Source organism: Acinonyx jubatus, chromosome C1 (assembly GCF_027475565.1).
Source record: "Acinonyx jubatus isolate Ajub_Pintada_27869175 chromosome C1, VMU_Ajub_asm_v1.0, whole genome shotgun sequence".
Classification (NCBI taxonomy): domain Eukaryota; kingdom Metazoa; phylum Chordata; class Mammalia; order Carnivora; family Felidae; genus Acinonyx; species Acinonyx jubatus.
Window position 1 is genome coordinate 36,983,663 of NC_069381.1, and position 18,964 is coordinate 37,002,626.

The 18,964-nt window shown below is 38.2% G+C and overlaps 1 protein-coding gene across 2 annotated transcripts in view; it reads left to right on the forward strand.

The window, feature by feature from the left end:
• Positions 1 to 124: 124 nt before the first annotated feature.
• CMPK1 (cytidine/uridine monophosphate kinase 1) overlaps positions 125 to 18,964 on the forward strand; it is a 40,895-nt gene continuing 22,055 nt past the window's right edge. For both annotated transcript variants that reach the window (XR_003420204.2, XM_027059256.2), the window contains exon 1: positions 125 to 402. Coding sequence is in view for 1 of the 2 variants with exons in the window: in XM_027059256.2 (XP_026915057.1) it covers positions 232 to 402 (171 nt within the window). In the remaining variant the exon portion in view is untranslated. The remainder of the gene's footprint in view (positions 403 to 18,964) is intronic.

The window sequence follows — 18,964 nt, forward strand, 5'->3', positions numbered from 1 at the left end:
GCGCGGACCCGCACGGGCGGCGCCGGAGCGCAGCCGCCTAGAACGCAGCAGAGGCACCGCCCCTTCCGGCCGCGGCGCGGACGCCTCGGCAGCCACGGCGGCGGGGCCGCGGCGGGCGCCGACTCGGCCCGCCCCCTTCCCCCCGCCCCGCCCCGCGCCGCCGCCGCCGGCCCGGCCGCTGTCAGCTCCCTCAGCGACCAAGACGGCCAAGACGCGGCTGAGACGCGGTGTATGCTGAGTCGCTGCGGCCGGAGGCTGCTGCACGTCCTGGGCCTTAGCTTCCCGCTGCTGACCTGCCGGCCGCTTTTCCTCTGGCCTCACCGCCTCATGAAACCGCTGGTCGTGTTCGTCCTCGGCGGTCCCGGGGCCGGCAAGGGGACCCAGTGCGCCCGCATCGTCGAGGTGAGGCCCGGGTAGCTGGCGCGCTCCCTGGGCTTGACCGGACGCCGGGTCGGCTTGTCCCGCAGCGTCGGGCGGTCCGCGCGCCTCCCCCCACCGGCAGCCGCGGACTACTAGTCCCGGCGACCATCGCGTCGTCCGCGTGGCGGTGATCGAGGGTTCTGCGGTGCGCTGCCTGTCGGGACTCGTAGTTCCCGTCCCCTCGCCGCGGGGGGGGGGGGGGTGCCCAGAAGGGAGGGGGGCCGCTTGGGGTCGCTTTGTTCCTGCACCCCTCTCTCCTTAACGTTTCGGGGACCAATTTCATCCGGAGAGTGGGCTGGGAGGGGATCCGGGATGATCAGCCTTCGGGGACCTCCGGCGCGCCGAGTTCAGTGTGTCACCGGTTATGGGGTGGGTGAAGGCGGCGGGAGCGTGGATTTAGGTTAGAGGCGGTGTGCGCTCGCAGCTGTGTGGAAGGGAGACCGGTTTGTGTACTTGGCTCCTGCCCGCAAGCCCTCTAGAAACGCCAACATCTCAACTAACCTTACCGTGGTCTTAACCCTGGAAAGGAACCTCGGGGGACAGGGTGTTGCTTGAGGTAATAATCTGTGATCTGCCCGGAGCACTTTCCCGCTCTGTCAATGGCAGTACCGGCTCTGAGGCTCAGCCCAGATTCGTGTGGTCGGAAAAGCCGAGGAGCCGAGTCTGAGTTCAAGCTTCAACGTCTGGTCTCGCTGCCAACTCAGGCTTTGTCCTTGGCCAAGTCACTTCCTCTCTCCGATTCTCAGCTGCGCCCTAGACCATAGGAGGCTGTGCACCCAGATTTAAACTCAATGTAAAATACCTCCCAACTCTAAAATTCTGTTACTTTTTTTGTTGTTGCTTCACGGCGTGTTAAGGTTACCGGTTCAGTTCTGTTAATTTTCGAATAGATAACGTGGTTAGTGACACTGTGAGGAGTCAGGCTTATTGAAGAATCTGGGGAATGATGTTGGGAGTGAAGAAAAACAGAGGGTATCTAGAAACAAGAGACGACCGGCAGAGCTGTAAAACACCCAAACAATCCCTGTGAAACTCGGTGACCACAAAAGTTTTGACCCAGAACTTCTAAAATATTTCCCTCCTCTTTTCCAGAATATGGCTTATATTAGCTTTGGGCGTTCACTTCTCTCCTCTGTGTTCATACAATCCACTCCTGTCCTATATTTTATTCTCTAAAGAACATCTCTAAAGAAGATCGAATGGTAACATCTACTTCATTATATTTTACAGCTGTCTTTATAATTATTGATCATTTTTAGAAATAAAGGTGGAACTATTTCAACCAAAAACATATTTTCTCCTTTTTTTTTAAGAGGGAGAGAAAACACGTGAGTGGGGGAGGGGCAGAGAGAGACTTCCAAGCAGTTTTGGTGGTGTGAGCACAGAGCCTCAGACAGGGCCTGATCCCACAAATCATGAAATCATGACCTGAGCTGAAATCCTGTCCCATGCTTAATGGACTGAGCCACCTAAGTGCTCCCTCCCTATTTTTGTTGGTTTTTTTAACTTTTTAAGACTAGTGGCGATTGGATGATTTCAGGTTTGGGTTTTTTGTTTTTTAAATATATGAAATGATTCTTACATGTATATAGCATGATAGGGGAAGGAGAAAAGACTTCAGAACCAGACACATATGGTTTCAAACCCTTTGTCATTTACTATTTCTTCTCTTCTCTTTCAAGATTTTTAAGTAATGTCTACACCCCACGCGGAACTCGAACTCTCACAACCCAGAGATCAGGAGTTGCCTGCTCTGTCTGCTTTACCAACTGAGCCAGCAGCCAGGTGTCCCCCCCTCCTCCCCTCCCCCCCGGAAGTTGTTACTTTTGGCTGGCCCTCCTCTGTGAATAGAGAGGAATAATACATATCTGGTATGGTATTTCCAGATATTAAATGAGGTAAAATATCTGGCACACATAGATGTAAATAATTTTTTTCTACATTTTGACTTCCCGTTTGTAATTTATGAGATTGGTTATTTTTACTTTGAAATAGTATTACTTTAAAAATTGGCTTACGGCTGCTATATTTGAATGCGTTTAAATATTTTGTTTCTGAATCATAACGTGTCTTTAAACATCCACATCCAAGCTAATAATAGTCAAATTACTCCACTGCTTTAAAAATAATCTACACATTCTGTAACTGGTATTTATTCTTTACTCTGTTCAGTAATGGCTAATAATATTTTAAACCTATTAATTATCAACTATAAATTTTCATAATTAAATGTTTCATAATATATTATTTTTTAATATTTTGGCAATTATATGAGCTTAAATTGTTTTAAACTGTCATCTTCTTTCATGAAAATAGTTGCCATTGATTCCAGTTGCCGTAAACAATTAAGCTGATTTCTGCAAATTCCAAATAGTTTATAATTTAGCAATTGCTGTCTCCTAGCTGACTAAATTAAACAATGGAATGTCTAATGAGAATTAAGGCAGAGGGCTTTTCTTTTCCTCTTTGTCTTTTGTATTTTGACCCAATATTTTATTTCATAGGCAAACATAAGCTGAATCCTAAACAATTGTAATTTTGGGGACTAAGTTTTTTCTGTAAGGAAAGATTATACAAGTCAAGGTTAAATTCTCTATCTGTGATGCCAGTGCTAATTTAGCTCACAGGGTACCTGAAATGTGGCTGAAATACAATTTGAGGGGGTGAGTAATTATGTTGATTTCCAACTCAGGCTGCCAGAAGTACCTTTTTAGGTCTGGCTGCAGAATCAGAATATCTGGCCCTCCAGTGTCCTGGGGCATCACAATTAGTGATCAAGGCTGTAACTGGAGGGAAGCTGGTATATATGTATGTATGTATAATTTATTTATTACCTATCTGTCTCTTTCTTTTCTACCTCCTTTCCTCCCCCTCTTCCTTTCTTCTCTTCTTTCCTTCCTTTTTTCCAAACTTCCTTCCTTCCTTCCTTGAGGTGAATTCTATCTCTACTACTTATGCTCCCAGACCTTGAGGGAAGAAAAGGCAAATCTGATACAGTATCATCTGAAAGTGTTCTGAACTGAGAAGGAATGATCCGAGGGAGATTTAGGGGTTGACTTTGCCCATTTATTTGTACTGGTCTTCGTCAGTTTTATTTATTTGTTTTTTATTTAAGTTTATTTATTTATTTTTGAGAGAGAGAGAGAGAGCGCATGTGTGAGCAGGGGAGGGGCAGGGAGAGAGAGAGAATCCCAAGCAGGTTTTGTGTTGTGCTGACACTTAACTGACTGAGCCATCCAGGCATCCCTGTTTGATTTTCTAATTGTTTCTAACTCTGTGTCCTCTTGTACTCTATTTGTTTTTGAAAATTGGCTGTTTTCTAAATCATGCAATCCTTTCAGGGATACTTCTCCTTTTTTAATTTTTAAAATTAAGCTTTACTTATATTGCTTTGACCCAAGAAAAATTATGATGCCATAACCTAAATTTGTCTTTCAAAATAACCCCAATTTTGCATGTGTTAGCCGGAAGGGATATTTTAACCTCTCTTTTAAAGGTGGTGGACATTTTGCTTACATAAACAAATTATGCTAAAGCTTATCTCCATGCCAAATTGCTTTATCTAGTACCCTAAAAGGATTCTTATCATTTTCTGTTTTATAACTTTCTCCTGACCTGTATGGGGGAACTTATACTTTGTATGGTCCTCTTACCTACTATACTTAGAAATTTGGGGACGGTATTAAATTTAAACATGTAGAAATCAGAAAGTCGATTTTATTTATCTTTGTGTTTCCAGTGTGGAACATTGTGCTTGGCAGTTAGTAAGGGCTTAATAAGTATTTGGTGGGGGGCGGGGGGAATGTTTTTTTGAATCCCTTTTAGAGGACACTAATTTGTCCTAAGATGTAAAAAGTTTTAAGAATTTGGTCTTTAGAGGGCGCCCAAGTAGCAGTTAGCTCTCCCAATTTCAGGTCAGAAGTGCTTGAGTGAGACCTAACCCTGTCATATAAATATTTCTTATGTAACACTTCTGCTTACTCTCAGTGAATAAATGGTATGGTTGTGAAAATCTGCTGAGTATTCTAAAATATCCAGGCTCCTAATTCCAAATCCCCAAAGATTACCTCTCATAGAAGAATGATGATAGGATGATCCACTGGACATTAAGCTTGTTTAAGAATAGTCCTTTCTCTCCTTTTGGTGGGATGGGGTAGAGTAAGAGATAGGTTTTTTGTTTTTCTGGTTTTTTTTTTAAAGAAAGTTTAAATCATCTATAAAAGACATACTCCACAGTATTCTTGACTCTTCTGAAGTACCACCTTTTTATTAAAGGTGGTTGTAACTTAGAATTTTTTTTTTTTTAATAAGAACTTGGAGGAGGGGAGAATATATTGAGATATTACTGTCATTACTTTTCAAAACTTCCTTTTTTCCTCCTGCTTTGGTTTTCAGTTATAAAGACAATACTTACTTGGATGGGAAGAGTTAAATCTCCTCTAATTCTGATGTCACTCATATTAGCTGTCTAGTATTAACTGCTTCCCCATCTCTCTCAATATTCTTAGAAATAAAAATACCAATATATGTTTTTTACCTCTAGATGGGATTTTTCTATTTTCTGCTGAATGTATCATGGATACATTTCAGGTCTTTACATACCTTTCAGGTCTTCACATATAGATTTAACCCATTCTTATTAGTAGCTGTAGAATATTCCATAAAATACATGTTCTATAGCATAATTGTACCATTCCCCTACTGATGGACATTCAGGATAGTCTGCAGGAATTGTTTTACTATTGCAAACAGTACTTCAGAAAACTTCCTTGTAAAAACAACAGCAAAAACAAACTTCCTTGTAAATATAACATTGCATATGGATACTATTATTTTTGTAAGTTAGGTCCCTAAAAGGATTGCTGAGTCAGAGGATATATGCATTTTTAATTTTAATTGATAATTCATTATCAGAATTCTTTTCAAAAACATAGTTATTACAATTTCATTAGCAGTGTATGATTCTTTATTAGCACTGGATAGTTATCAATTTAATTTTTGCAAATTTGTAAATCTCCTTTCTAAAGTTTTTCTGAGTAAATTCCTTATTTTTTTCAAGATGTCCATAAAGAAGAAAAGGCATAATTTGAAAAATTTCCCTTGTCATTCATTCCAAAAACAGTTTTTTGTTTTTTTGTTTTTTTTGAGAGGTAGGTACTCTGATTGTTGCTGAAATGAATAAGGCTTAGATCCTGCTGTTGAGGGAAGTTTACAGTTTAGAGTGGAGTCAAGGAAGTTAATTGGTGACTACTACAGAATAGAGTGGTAAGTCCTATGATAGAAATAAACTAAATATACCATTAAATAAGGGACATTTCAATTTCAGTCCAGTGACTTCCCAGTGGGTCAGGGAAGTCTTCCCAGGAGAGGTGATAGCTCTGAACTCAATTCTTTTTTTTTTTTTTTTTTTTGAAGTTTATTGTCAAATTGGTTTCCATTCTGAACTCAATTCTGAAGGGCCGTAGGAAAGAAGCAGCTAGGAGATGTGGGGGAGTAGAGAGTACTTAAAGCCCTTGAATAAGGTAATTTGAGGTTTCATTTTTGAGAAAAGCCTAAGGAGAGTAAACCTATGTGAGACTGACCCAGAATACATTTCCTGAATGTAGACTGTGTGTTCTGTCTATGGGGATATAGGCTTCTAGGGGCTTTCAATTTAGTGGAGATAGACACACACTAACAGAATTTTACGAGAAAAGATATGAAAAACTTTTGCAGATATTAAAATTTAACATTAAATTGTTTTAAAATTGTTTATCTTTTAGTTTTACCTTAACTGTATCGTAATGTTTTAAACAGTGGGGACCTGGTCTTTTACTCCTCCTGCAAGGCGTTTGAAATACCTGCTTATCCTTCAGATCTTAGCTTATACAGAGATTCCCAGATGTCCTCAGTTCATGGTGCCCTTAGTGTCTCAGTAATTTTTTCAAACCTAACCTGGTCCAAAAGAAATATCTAATAGTTGTATTTGTTAAGTAATTAGATCTGAACAATACTCAGGTATTTTCTAACAATTTGTGGTCCATAGTTCCTGACTCACGGCTCCCACAAACCCTTGGAATTTCCCAAGTGTTGAGCATTACAGAAATGTTTCTTGTTGTGTTAATGAAGTGACTTTTGGACCCCACCTAAGGGCTGGAGCTGGTTGCCAGGAAAACCAACCAAGTCATCAGAGGGTTGGAACTTTCAGTCTCGCCCCTCCCTCTCCCCTCCAGGGAGAGGAGTGAGCCTGGATGTTTAATCACTTGCCAGTCACCAGTGATTTAATCAAACATGGCTATGCAAGAGGCTTCCAAAAAAACCCCAAGGTCTGGTTTTAGAGAGCTTCTGGGTTGGTGAACACGTGGAGATCCAGGGGGAGACATTCACCTGGAGAGGGCAGGGAAGCTCTGTGCCCTTGTGCTGCATCTCTCTGGCTGTTCCTGAGTTGCTCCCTCTACAGTGAACTGATGATCTAGTAAGTAAAGTGTTTCTCTGACTTTTGTGAGTTATTCTAGCAAATTAATCAAGCCCAAAGAGGGGACCGTGGGCCCTCTAATTTATAGTCAGTTGGTCAGAAGTACAGGCAATACCTTTGACTGCAGCTGGTGTCTGAAGTGGTGGTTGGGGGGGCAACCCCCTCGGACTGACCCTTTAACCTGTGGAAGATGACAATATCTCTGGGTAGATAGTGCCATACTTGAGAATTGAGAACACTCTGCTGTGTTGTTTGTTGTGTAAGGGAACCTACTCCTTAAGTTAGAATTGGGTCCAGGAACCCCACAGACTCCCCCATTAGACCATTAAACTCCATAAGGGTGAGAACCCTGACTTTCTGGTTTACTCTCATATCTTTAGTGCCCAGCACAACATCTGGCACAAATTGAACATGTAAGTAAATCTTGAAGCCATTCAGACCTGGGTTCCTGCCCCTTGGTGAGTTACTTAAATTTTTGGCTTTTTAAAAAGTTTCTTCCACTGAAAAATGGGATGTTAATCTACTTTTCAGGGTGATTGTAGAGATTAATCAAAAGAACCTGTGTAATGTCTGGCAGACTGCCTAATACGTATTATTACTTCATATATGTTAGCACCCCTCCCTCTTTGCCTATTCTGTATCCATAAATAGTCAATGAAGCAAATGTCTTGAGCAGTGTAAGTAGCAACATTTTGGGAGGCATTCTGAGTCATTTAGACTGAAGAAAAATTTAATTGAAAGGATATGAATAAGTATCAAAGTGATGATCTCAAGGTTCCTGAGATCCAGCCCTGCATCGGGCTCTGTGCTGACAGCTCAGAGCCTGAAGCCTGCTTCGGATTCTGTGTCTCCCTCTCTTTCTGCCTCTCCCCTGCTAGTGCTGGCACTGTCTCCGTGTGTGTGTGTGTGTGTGTGTGTGTGTGTGTGTGTGTGTGTGTGTCTGTTTCTGTCTTTCTCAAAAATAGATAAACATTAAAAATATATATATCAAAGTGTCATACCTATGAAGTATGTAGAGCTTAGGTTCTAGAGTCAGACTGCCCGGGTTTGATTTTCACCTAACACCTACTGTGTGTATGACCTCAGCCAAGTCATTTAATCTCTCTATGCTTAAATTTCCTCACCTGTAAAATGGGAATAATGATACATAGTGTCTACCTCATAGGGGTGTTGTGGAGGTAATGAGCTAATATATGTAAAGTTCTTAGAGCAGTGCCTGGCACATGGTAAATCATATATAAATGTTAGCTGTTTGTACTATCATCTTTTTATGTGTTAATTTTACCTGTCCGCCTCCCCCCATCTACTTTCTTGAACTTGATTGAGATCCTGCCTCCTGCCCCATTTATTCCCTCCTACTTTTGTAGCTATACAGTCTGTTTTTAGTGTTTGCCCTAGAAACTTTAAGCATACATGTTATTTAACTTAAGTCTAATATTGATTAATATTTTTACTCTCCTCCCTCTAAACAATAGAAACACCTTAGAATACATAACTCTATTTTCCATCCTCTTCTGTTTTCCAGGATTCAAATTGTATATTGATTTTTTTAATCCCTACAAATGACTTGTTAACATTTTATAGCAATGATGTAATGTTTGTGTAGAATAACTCACATGTATACCAGCTTCTCTATTCACCAATTATTTTTGTACCTCAGAACTTCCTTCAGAGATAATTTTCCTTTTTAAAGTATATCCTTTAAAAGTTTCTTTATATGAGCTTATGGTTAGGAATTTTTGCTGTTTTCTCTGCATAGTGGGTTCTCTTTTCTAGTTCAGCCACTGAGGGTGTCATCCTTTAGGACATTCTTTACATGGAGCTCTTTGATCTGATCTCCAGTCCTATTTAGGCCTCAGTCTCTGTCTCTGTTCACCAGTTTGTGGGCCTTTAAATCCCATTGTGTCTGGCAGACACAACTCCAGCACTCACTCACTCACTCTGGATTTGTGCTTTCTTGATTTTTCTAAATCTGAGTTACTCCTTTAATTTCCTGCCAGCTCAGTTATGCATTAAAAAAGAATTTGTGGGGCATCTGGGTGGCTTAGTCTTGGTTAAGTGTCTGACTTTGGCTCCGGTCATGATCTTGAGGTTCATGAGTTCGAGCCCTGCGTGGGACTTTGGGCTGACAGCTCAGAGCCTGGAGCCTGCTTTGGATTCTGTGTCTCCTTCTCTCTGTGCCCCTCTTCTGGTCATGCTCTTTCTCTCTCTCTCTCAAAAATAAATAAACATTAAAAAAAGAATATATGAATGATGCTTGGCTGGCTCAGTTGGTAGAGGATGCAACTCTTGACCTTGAGGTCGTGAGTTCGAGCCCCATGTTGGGTGTAGAGATTATTTAAGAAAATAAAGGAAAAATGTTATTAAAAAATACTCCATTTGGGATGTTTGGCTGGCTTAATTGGTGGAGCATGGGCTCTTGATCTCAGGGTTATGAATTTGAGGCGCATGTTGGGTATAGAGATTACTTAAAAATAAAATCTTAAAAATAAAAGAATATATATACATATATATACGTTTATATACCCATGTAGTTGGATATATATACATATATGGGTGTGTATATATATAAATGTATTATATGTATACCCAACTAGTTGGATATATGTATATGTGTGTGTGTGTGTGTATATATATATGTATATATATTATATATATATTATATATATATTATATATGTATATATACATATATATAATATATATATTATATATATAGGATATATGTATATGTGTGTGTGTGTATATGTATATGTATATATATATATATACATATACACACACACACACATATACATATATCCAACTACATGGGTTTTCTATGCAGGGGAGATTTCTCTGAATGTATGTATATAGTCCACCCCCACAAAAATTAGACTCCTCTACCTAAGTCTTAACTCAAAGCGTCTCTTCAGTATCAGTTCTTTCCCTTATCCTTATTCTTTTAAAGTCTGCTTGATGTGTATGTACCCTTTGGGTTAAAGTGTCAGTGACAATAATGGGTTAATCTAAACACCACGTTTCAGTTAAGACACCAAGGGGGAGAGGACTGTAGTCCCGAAGACCTCTCAGTCACAATTTCAACAGTTATCCTTCGGAATTTAAATTCAGAGAGTTTCAGAGAAGTTGCTCCAGTAGTGGGAGTTTTATTTATTTATTTTTAATTTTTTAACGTTTATTTATTTGGGTGAGAGAGAGAGAGAGAGAGACAGAGTGTGAGTGGGGGAGGGGCAGAGAGAGAGGGAGACACAGAATGTGAAGCGGGCTCCAGGCTCTGAGCTGTCAGCACAGAGCCCCATGCGGTTCGAACTCAGGAACCATGAGATCAAGACCTGAGCCGAAGTCAGACGCTTAACTGACCGAGCCACCCACGTGCCCCTAGTAGTGGGGGTTTTAGATCAGGTAAGAGAGAAAGGGTGGAGATGGGGGATAACTGTCTCATTCTTTGTGTCATGTTGGCCTGATCACACTGACTCTTGTTAACCTTAAAGCTAATACTTTTAGCCCAGTTGCCTATGAAAATGTATTTACTCTGACATTTCTATTGCTTTAACCTGGCAAATCAAGAACATTTTTACAGACTAAACATGTGATAAGAGCACTTAGAATTTAATAGAGAACAGGTGTGATTGTACATACTGTTTGCTGACATTTTTTATGCTGCCTGGTAAATCTAACAAAACATTACTTTGGTAAAGGAAAAAGCACCAGGTGTTACCTACCATTGTCAGAAACTTTCATTTTGAGGGACTGGGTCCCATGAATCATGTTCCATGCCTGGTTTCCATCAGTCTTCTCCAGAAGACCCATGAGTTGGTTTTATTCATCATTAGAACATATGTTATATCAACAAACAAATAGGCTTAATTTGGGGCTATACAAAATACTGCTTCCCTGCCCACTTTCTGTTTGGAACTTCCCTAGTGTGTTTGTCATGGGTGTATGCCATTAGTTTACCCTACAAGATTTACCTTTATAATTATGTATGATTTAGGTAGATAATAACATGAATTAATATTTTCTTGGTGTCTACAGGGAGTAAAGAGACAGCCCAGATGTTTGGATTATGTGATTGGGAACTGACTTATTAGCTAATTTAGGTTTTTAAATAGTGGAAAATTGTATCTGGCACTTAGTGATTATTGGGTGAGGCAAGTGGAAAGTGGAAACGGTAATGGTGTCAGAGTGGTAGTGGGATCATAAAGACAAGAATGAAGCAAATGAAGGAAAGATGGTTAGAATCTGGCTGGATGGTAGGTCAGACATGCCTGGCTGTTTGGTATGGATGAAGTTCTGATCTCATCTCCGTGCTAGGATACAACAAAATTATAAAGTACATCAACTTTGAGTTTCCTTTTTAATTTCTGCCAGCAGATTCTGTTATTTAAAGGCTGTAAGTACCTTCAAGGCAAAAGACTGTCTCCGTGTCTGTCACCTAGGAATTGCTTCAGATGCCCACTGTGGATTGATAGGAGACTTGGGTTCAAGTGCCAGTTTCCTCTCCACTAACTGGCAAGTCTGTTTATCTCAGTTTTCCCTCCTGTGAAAGGAGGAGTGTAGAAGTAGGCAGTTCTGCCAACCTTAAAACAAATCTGTATCCTGAGACTTCAGTGTTAGCATGTAATCCAGTATAGTACAATCAGAGGCAAATTATCCAGTCACTACAAATATGTATACCTTCTTTGCTATTCTGTGCTTTATGAATGTGAGCACCAAGGAATTGTATTTAATAAATTCCTGCTGGATTTCCTGTTTACATAGAGCTTCAGACTGGTAACAAAGAATGTGTGAAGTTGGGAAAAAGAATAGCTTTCTGAAATAGAATTTTGTATGCATTTAAAAATTTTTAAATATGTAAGAAATGGGATATTAGGACTAACTTTCTTACACTCTAGCATACTATTAGAAAGAATGTAGACTTTGAGGTCAGGTGTTAGTTTGAATCTCAGCCTACCACCTACAGCTACATTCGCTAACTTTTCTGATTCTGTATCTTCATTTGTAAAGCGATGATAATGCCAACTTAACTGGGTTGTTACAAAGATGAAATTATGCTTCTACAGTATTTAACACAGTACATGACAATGGTAACATTATTTTAAAAAAGATGTTTAGGAAAGAGATCGAAGAGTAATTTGGATAAAAGTAGTTTGGGGAAGCATTATATTCTCATTGTTTACTCTAACATAGGGAATGATTATACTAATCAGTTTATAGATTTTAGGAAATCTGGTATGGTATTTTAGAGTCTATTGAATATGAACTATTTTTGTACTTAGAGAAAATATTTAGAGTTAGCTTACATTGAAAAATCCTAGAAAGGGCACATAGTTTTAAGGAAGTTTACAGCACAAATGCTGTTTATATTCAAAATAGGATATTAGTTGCCAAATGGAGCAAATGTCCTAATGATGGGTTAAGTATTGTAAGCTAATACTGTATATATACTTTAACTGTCTTATTAAGGATGAGCACACTTTTTATTTTGATTACCTTTTTTTTTCTGGATACTTTTTTATTATACAAGTAGTATAGACACATTACACAAAATTTAGAAAATACAGGTATATAAAAAGAAGAGTATAAAAATTACCAGTAATCTTACCATCCAGAGAAAGCTACCATCAATCAATATTTTGGGGCGTATTCTTCCAGACTTTTTTTTTTTTTTTTTAAGTAGGCTCATGCTATCTGGAAACCGGCATTTCACTTGTCATATCACAAACATATTTCCATCTTAATGAATGTACTTTTACCATATAACCTATATAATTATATCATACTGTATAGATTAGATACATTACATAATTAATTAATTCCCTGTTTTGGAAATTTTGTGATTTTTCACAAATTCTGTTTTTTAAAAAATAACTTCATTGAGATATAATTTACATACCAAACAATTCACCCATTTAAAGTGTGTAATTCAATGGTTTTGGTAATTACATTGTTAATTTTTTTTAATTGTGGTAAAATATAAACTAAAATTTCTCATTTTAGCCATTTAAAATGTATAATTTGAGTGGCATTAATTGCATTTGCAATGTCGTGGAGCCGTCATCACTTTTCTAAAACTTTTTTGATACACCGAACAGATATTGTACCACTTAGTCGTAATTCCCCATTCCTCCCTTTACCTCTAATCCGCTTTCTCCTCCCTTTATGAATTTCCCTATTTTAGGTTCTTCATACAAGAGGAATCATATTATTTGTCGTTTTGTGTCTGGCTTTTTCACTTATAATATTTTCAAGATTCATCCATATTAGCATGTGTCAGCATTTTATTCCTTTTTATGGCTAATGTTTTCATAGTATGTATATGTCATATTTTATTTATCCATTTAGCTATTGTAGGACAAGGGCTGCTTCCGACTTTTGGTCCTTGTGAATAATGCTGCAGTGAACATTGGCATACAAACATCTGTTTGAGTCTCTGTTTTTAGTTTTTTTGGGCATATAGTTAGGAGTGTAATTGCTGGGTCATATGATAATTCTGTTTAACTTGTTGAGGAACTACCAAACTGTTTTCCCCAGTGGCTGTACCATTTTATATTCCCATTAGCAATGTATAAGGGTTCTAGTTTCTTTATACCCTTACCAACCACTTAATCATTTTTTGTTTGTTTAATTATAACTATCCTACTGGTGTGAAGTGGTATCTCATTGTGGTTTTGATTTGCATTTCCCTAATGACTAATGTGGGCATCTTTCATGGACTTTTTGGTTATTTGTATATTTTTGGAGAAATGTCTATTCAAGTCCTTGACCCATTTTTAATTTTATTTTTTTTATTTATTGAATTTTTTTTTTTTTTTTTTTTTTAGAAAGAGAGAGCATGAGCAGGGGAGAGGGGCAGAGAGAGGGGGAGAAAGAGAGAGAGAGAATGAATCCCAAGCAGGCTCCACACCCGGAGCGGAGCCTGACTTGGGGCTCAATCCCACGACCCCGGGATCATGACCTGAGCCGAAATCACCAGTTGGAAACTAAACCGACTGAGCCATCCAGGCATCCGAAAAGTTTATTTTATTATTTTGAGAGAGAGAAAGAGAGTGTGCATTTAAGGTGCAGGTAGGGGCAGAGAGAGGGAGAGAGAATCTTAAGCTGGCTCCATGCTCATCATGGGGCTTGATACCACGGCCCTGGGATCACAACCTGTGCCCAAATCAAGAGTCGGGTGCTCAGCCAGCTGAGCCACCCAGGTGCCCCATCTTTTTATTATTGAGTTATAAAGTTGCTTATGCATTTTAGATAGAAGTCCCTTACCCAGATAAATGATTTGCAGATATTTCTCCCATCCTATGGGTTGTCTTTTAATTTTCTTGATAGTATCCTTGGAAACACAGTAGTTCTTAATTTTGATGAGGCCTTACACCCTGCACATTAGAACATACAGTCTGCTTTCTATTGCCTATGATGCAGAGATCAAAAGACTGATAAGTAAGTTAAAAACTAAAAAAGAAGATAACTGGTAAGTGTATGTCTTGTACCTGGGACTGAGAGTTGGGGATGAAGGAGAAGAAGGGATAGTGGTAGATGGAAAAGAAGAGTGGGAATAACAAATTGTTATTACTTCCTTGACTGATTCTAGGCATGATTGTGTCCAAGTTAAGTCAGACTAGTGGGGTGGGTGAGAGAAGTTGCTCGTTCTATAGAATGGTTTCCAGCTTTCTTCCTGTTGTATAGTGATGGCAGGAAAGAAAATTTGCCATAAAATTTCCCATAGGCTTACTACTGTTCCCCTTCTATGAAGAAGTTAGTCTCTGATCAAGAACGGAGGGTCTTTTATATTCTGCTCTATATTATAAAATGGATACAGGTATCTGTGGCCAGCATTAAATTCCAGGCTGGGCTAAGATTTGATGGCTATGCCATAAAAAATGTGTATTCTTCGGGGTGCCTGGGTGGCTCAGTCGGTTAAGTGTCTGACTCTTGATTTCGGCTCATGTCATGATCTCAGGGTTCTTGAGTTTGAGCACTGATAGTGCGGAGCCTGCTTGGGATTCTCTCTCTCTCTCTGTCTGCCCCTCTCCCGCCTGTGCACGTGTACCCTCTCTTTGTCTTAAAATAAATAAAAAAAAGTATATTCTTAGACTGACTTTTATTGATTAATTGATTGATTGTTGGTGCACAATGATGTTACATTAGTTTCAGGTGTCCAGCATAGTGATTCAGCATCTATAGGTTATGCTATGCTCACCACAAGTATAGCCACCATCTGTCACTATTCAGTGCTATTACAATATTATTGACTATGTTCCCTATGCTTTATCTTTTATCCTCATAACTTATTTGTTCCATAACTGGAAGCCTGTGTCTCCTACTTCCCTTCACCCATTTTGCCCATCCTCCTTCCCTCTGGCAGTCATCAGTTTATTTTCTGTATCTGGAGATCAGATTCTTCTTTTGCTTTGTTTATTCATTTGTTTTGCTGACTTTAATTTAATATTGAGCAAAATGTAATAAACTGAACTTTATACCCTCGAATTTTAAAAACATGCACTACCTTTTCAAGCCTAATAGTGGTTTTGCTTGCACTTTCTTCTATATTAACACAGATTGGTATATCAAAATGAAGATGGTTCTTTGTTGTCTAAGCAAGATTAATTATTTATAAGGAATCAATTGAGAGATACTGCTTGGCACAATAACAGTCTGAAAGTGCCCTGGAGACTAGAAGTAGTGTGAGTATGTTGTCTTTGCCATGAAGGTGTCCTTCCCAGAACAATTTGCTTATAGTTTTGAACCCTAGTGTCTAGAGTAGGGCTTCATTAAAATGTTTCCTTTTAAACCTTTGCTGATGTGCTTTTTGGATTCTTAACTGAGTGTTGTCTCTAAATTTCCATCTGTTTCTAGGCTATAAAACTGGACTGTTTTCTGTCTCCTATAACTCTTGACTTCATGCCCATGCAGTACGTTTTTGTGTTGCTATATTATACTTTTGTTTCTCCTTTGTTTAAGAAATGGGTCCCTTTCCAGGGAAATTTTTGTTCAAACAGTTGAATTGATTTTTGCTATTCTCTACAATGATTTAGTTTTAAATTTTAAGTAAGTTTTTGATTGCGCAAGTCCTGTTTCTCTTTTTTCTTGAAATTAGATTTTTTTTTTTTTAACATAGGGATTTTTATCTTTAATGTGAGGCTACTTTGAATTTCATTTTGCTGTTTTGTTAGGATTTTATATTAATAAACATTTAAGTTATGAATTTTTCTTTGTGATATTTGCCATTTAGAAATGGGTGGTTAGTATATATGCTTTATGTAAAAGCATATGTATATATATATTAAATTAAAACTTTAAAAAGTTTATACATATATATGTACATTATAAAAGAGTCAAACATTTGAAAGTACGTAAAGTAAAAGTGAAAGTTCTCCTTAACCTCAGATTATGTAATCACATCAATTTTTTTGTGTGTGCCTTTCTTTTCCTTTTTTGATGTATCTATACACAGATACAATGCATGTGCACATATGTGCACACACATTGCCTATTGTTTTTGACTTGCATTTTTTTCCCTAACAGTGTATCTTGGATAGCTTTCCATATCAGAACTTATAGATAGCTCTACTTCATTCATAATATATACAGTGTTATATTTAGTGGTATATTCATATATTGGTGAACATTTTGATTTTCTGTTTACAGATGATGCTTATGTGAACATTCATTTATGTAATGTCTTTGTGTACATGTACAACTATTTCAGTAGCACAACTCCTAGAAATGGACCAGAGGGTATGCAGACTTAAATTTTGATAGATTCTGCTAAATTGCTCTCAAAAAAGGCTGAACTAGTTTACACTTCTGCAAAGTATGGTTCCTCCCCACCCCCACCTCCATTCTTGCAAAAGCCAGATATAACAGCCTTTTTATTTTAACCAATCTGATGGGTGGAAAATGAATCACATTGTTTTAATTTAAATTTTCGTGATTACCAGTGAGGTTGAACATCTGTTCTTTTCTTCTTTTCTGTGAATTGTTTATTCTTATCCTTTGCCCATTCCTGTATTTTTTTCTTTATTTGTTAGTGTGATTTTTTAAAGTTTATTTATTTATTTTGAGAGAGACACATGTGTGCATGTGCGCGAGTTAGGGAGGGGCAGAGAAAGAGAGGGAGAGAGAGAATCCCAAGCAGGCTCCACGCTGTCAGGACACCCTGACTTGGGGCTCAATCTCACAATCCATGAGATCATGACCTGAGCCGAAATCAAGATTCAGATGCTTAACTGACTGAGCTACCCAGGTGCCTGAGTATGATCTCTTTATGTACAGTGTATATTACCCTGTCACCTTTGTATGGTGAAAACATTTTCTTCCATGCTCTAGCCTGTTATTTGATTATATTTATGATATCTTTCTTTGTTCATTAAGTGTTTATTATTTATGTTGTCAAACATAAACTTTAACTGACTTGGTTCTTGTTTTAGAATGCCTTTTTCTATCTCAGGATTATTTTCCTCCAGTAGTATCATAGAGTTTTTTTGCTTGTGTTGTTTTAATTTTGCATATGGTATGCTGTGGGTATCTAATTTAATTTTTTCCCAGGGTACCTAGTTGCACAAGTATCATTTATTAAATAGTTCTTTTCTGTGTTGAGTTTTACTCTGTGCCAATATGGGGCTCAAACTCACAGCCCCAAGATCAAGAGTTGCATACTGTACCAACTGAGCCAGCCAGGCGCCCCCGCTCCTTGAATTTTAGATGCTAAGTCTGTCATTTATTGAATACCCATTTACACTTACTTGGCTCTGTTCCTGGACTGTTCACTTTCATTGTTCTGTTTGCCTATTTTTATACTAGTATACTGTTTTAATTACTGTAGTTTTATAATATTTTATGCCACGTGGTGGGACAAGTCCCACTTGTAGTTGTTAAAATTATTTTCAGTTTTGGCCATTCTCTTCTCACATTTACTCTGATAAACTTGAGAATCCGTTCATTAGGTTTCATTAAAAAATCAATTCCAGTTGAATTTTGATTGAGGTTGCAATAAATTCATAGATTAATTTGTGGAATTTTAAAATACTTACAGTATTGCATCTTTTTGTTCAGGAACACAGAAGCAAAGAATGCCTTGTTTGTTTATTTATTTATTAAAAAGATTTATTTTTTTAAGTCAGTTTTTTGCCCAACATGAGGCTCAAACTCACAACCCCAAGATCAAGGGTCACATGCTCTTTGCTTCTGGCTGAGCCAGCGAGGCAGCGCCCCATACCATCTTTTGATAATAATAGTTTCAAGGGTTTCTAATTTCTTTATATAATTTTTACACATTAGTTGTAGGCTTAATCCTAAATTTATGTTTCTATTGCTGTTTTGAATAGGATCTTTTTTAAAATGTGTATTTTCTAATTAGTCATTGCTAGTGGGTTTGAAATTGATCTGTTTGTTTATAAGAAGATAGTAAGCAAGATAAATTCTTGTTGGTTCTCATAAATTTTTAAATGTACTCAAATATATCACTGTTGCCATTTGTTGGAGACTCTGTATTTGAGGCTATTTGCATAGTGGATTGGACTGTCATTTATCATACTATACTTGTTCTATACTTAGTTGTTATTATTAATTGCTTTTGTTCCTTTCCTGTGTACATTTCGTATGCTGTTGAGCCAGTTTGGTAGTATTTTTCCTTTGTTGGTATGTAATTTGTTAGGGTAGCCACTGATTATTGTGGACTTTGGAATAACTGGAATGGGATCTGGGAGTTTGCGCTCTCATAGTAGGTCTTGAATCTAGCATTTTTAGGAGTATGTTCTTTAGGAGACACCTCTAGTTATAATAGCTAATGATACTATGCTGCAGCTGATAGTGTAGTGTAGGTATTATTTCTGGTAATATAAATAATAATTCTGTTTTACAGATGAAGAAACTGAGCTCTAAGGTTACATAAATTTTCCAGTGTCACACAGGGTTGCGAGCGTTTAATTTTAAGACTTGATCCCTTAACTTTCAGTTCGGTGTTCTGAGTATGTGACTTCATGCAAGGTTCTTTTCTTGTGGTTGTTGCTGGATTCTGTATTTCTGTAGCTGCATTTTGCCATTAGTATGGTAATTTTGCAGATGCTCAAATGCTATGTTTGCATATATTATT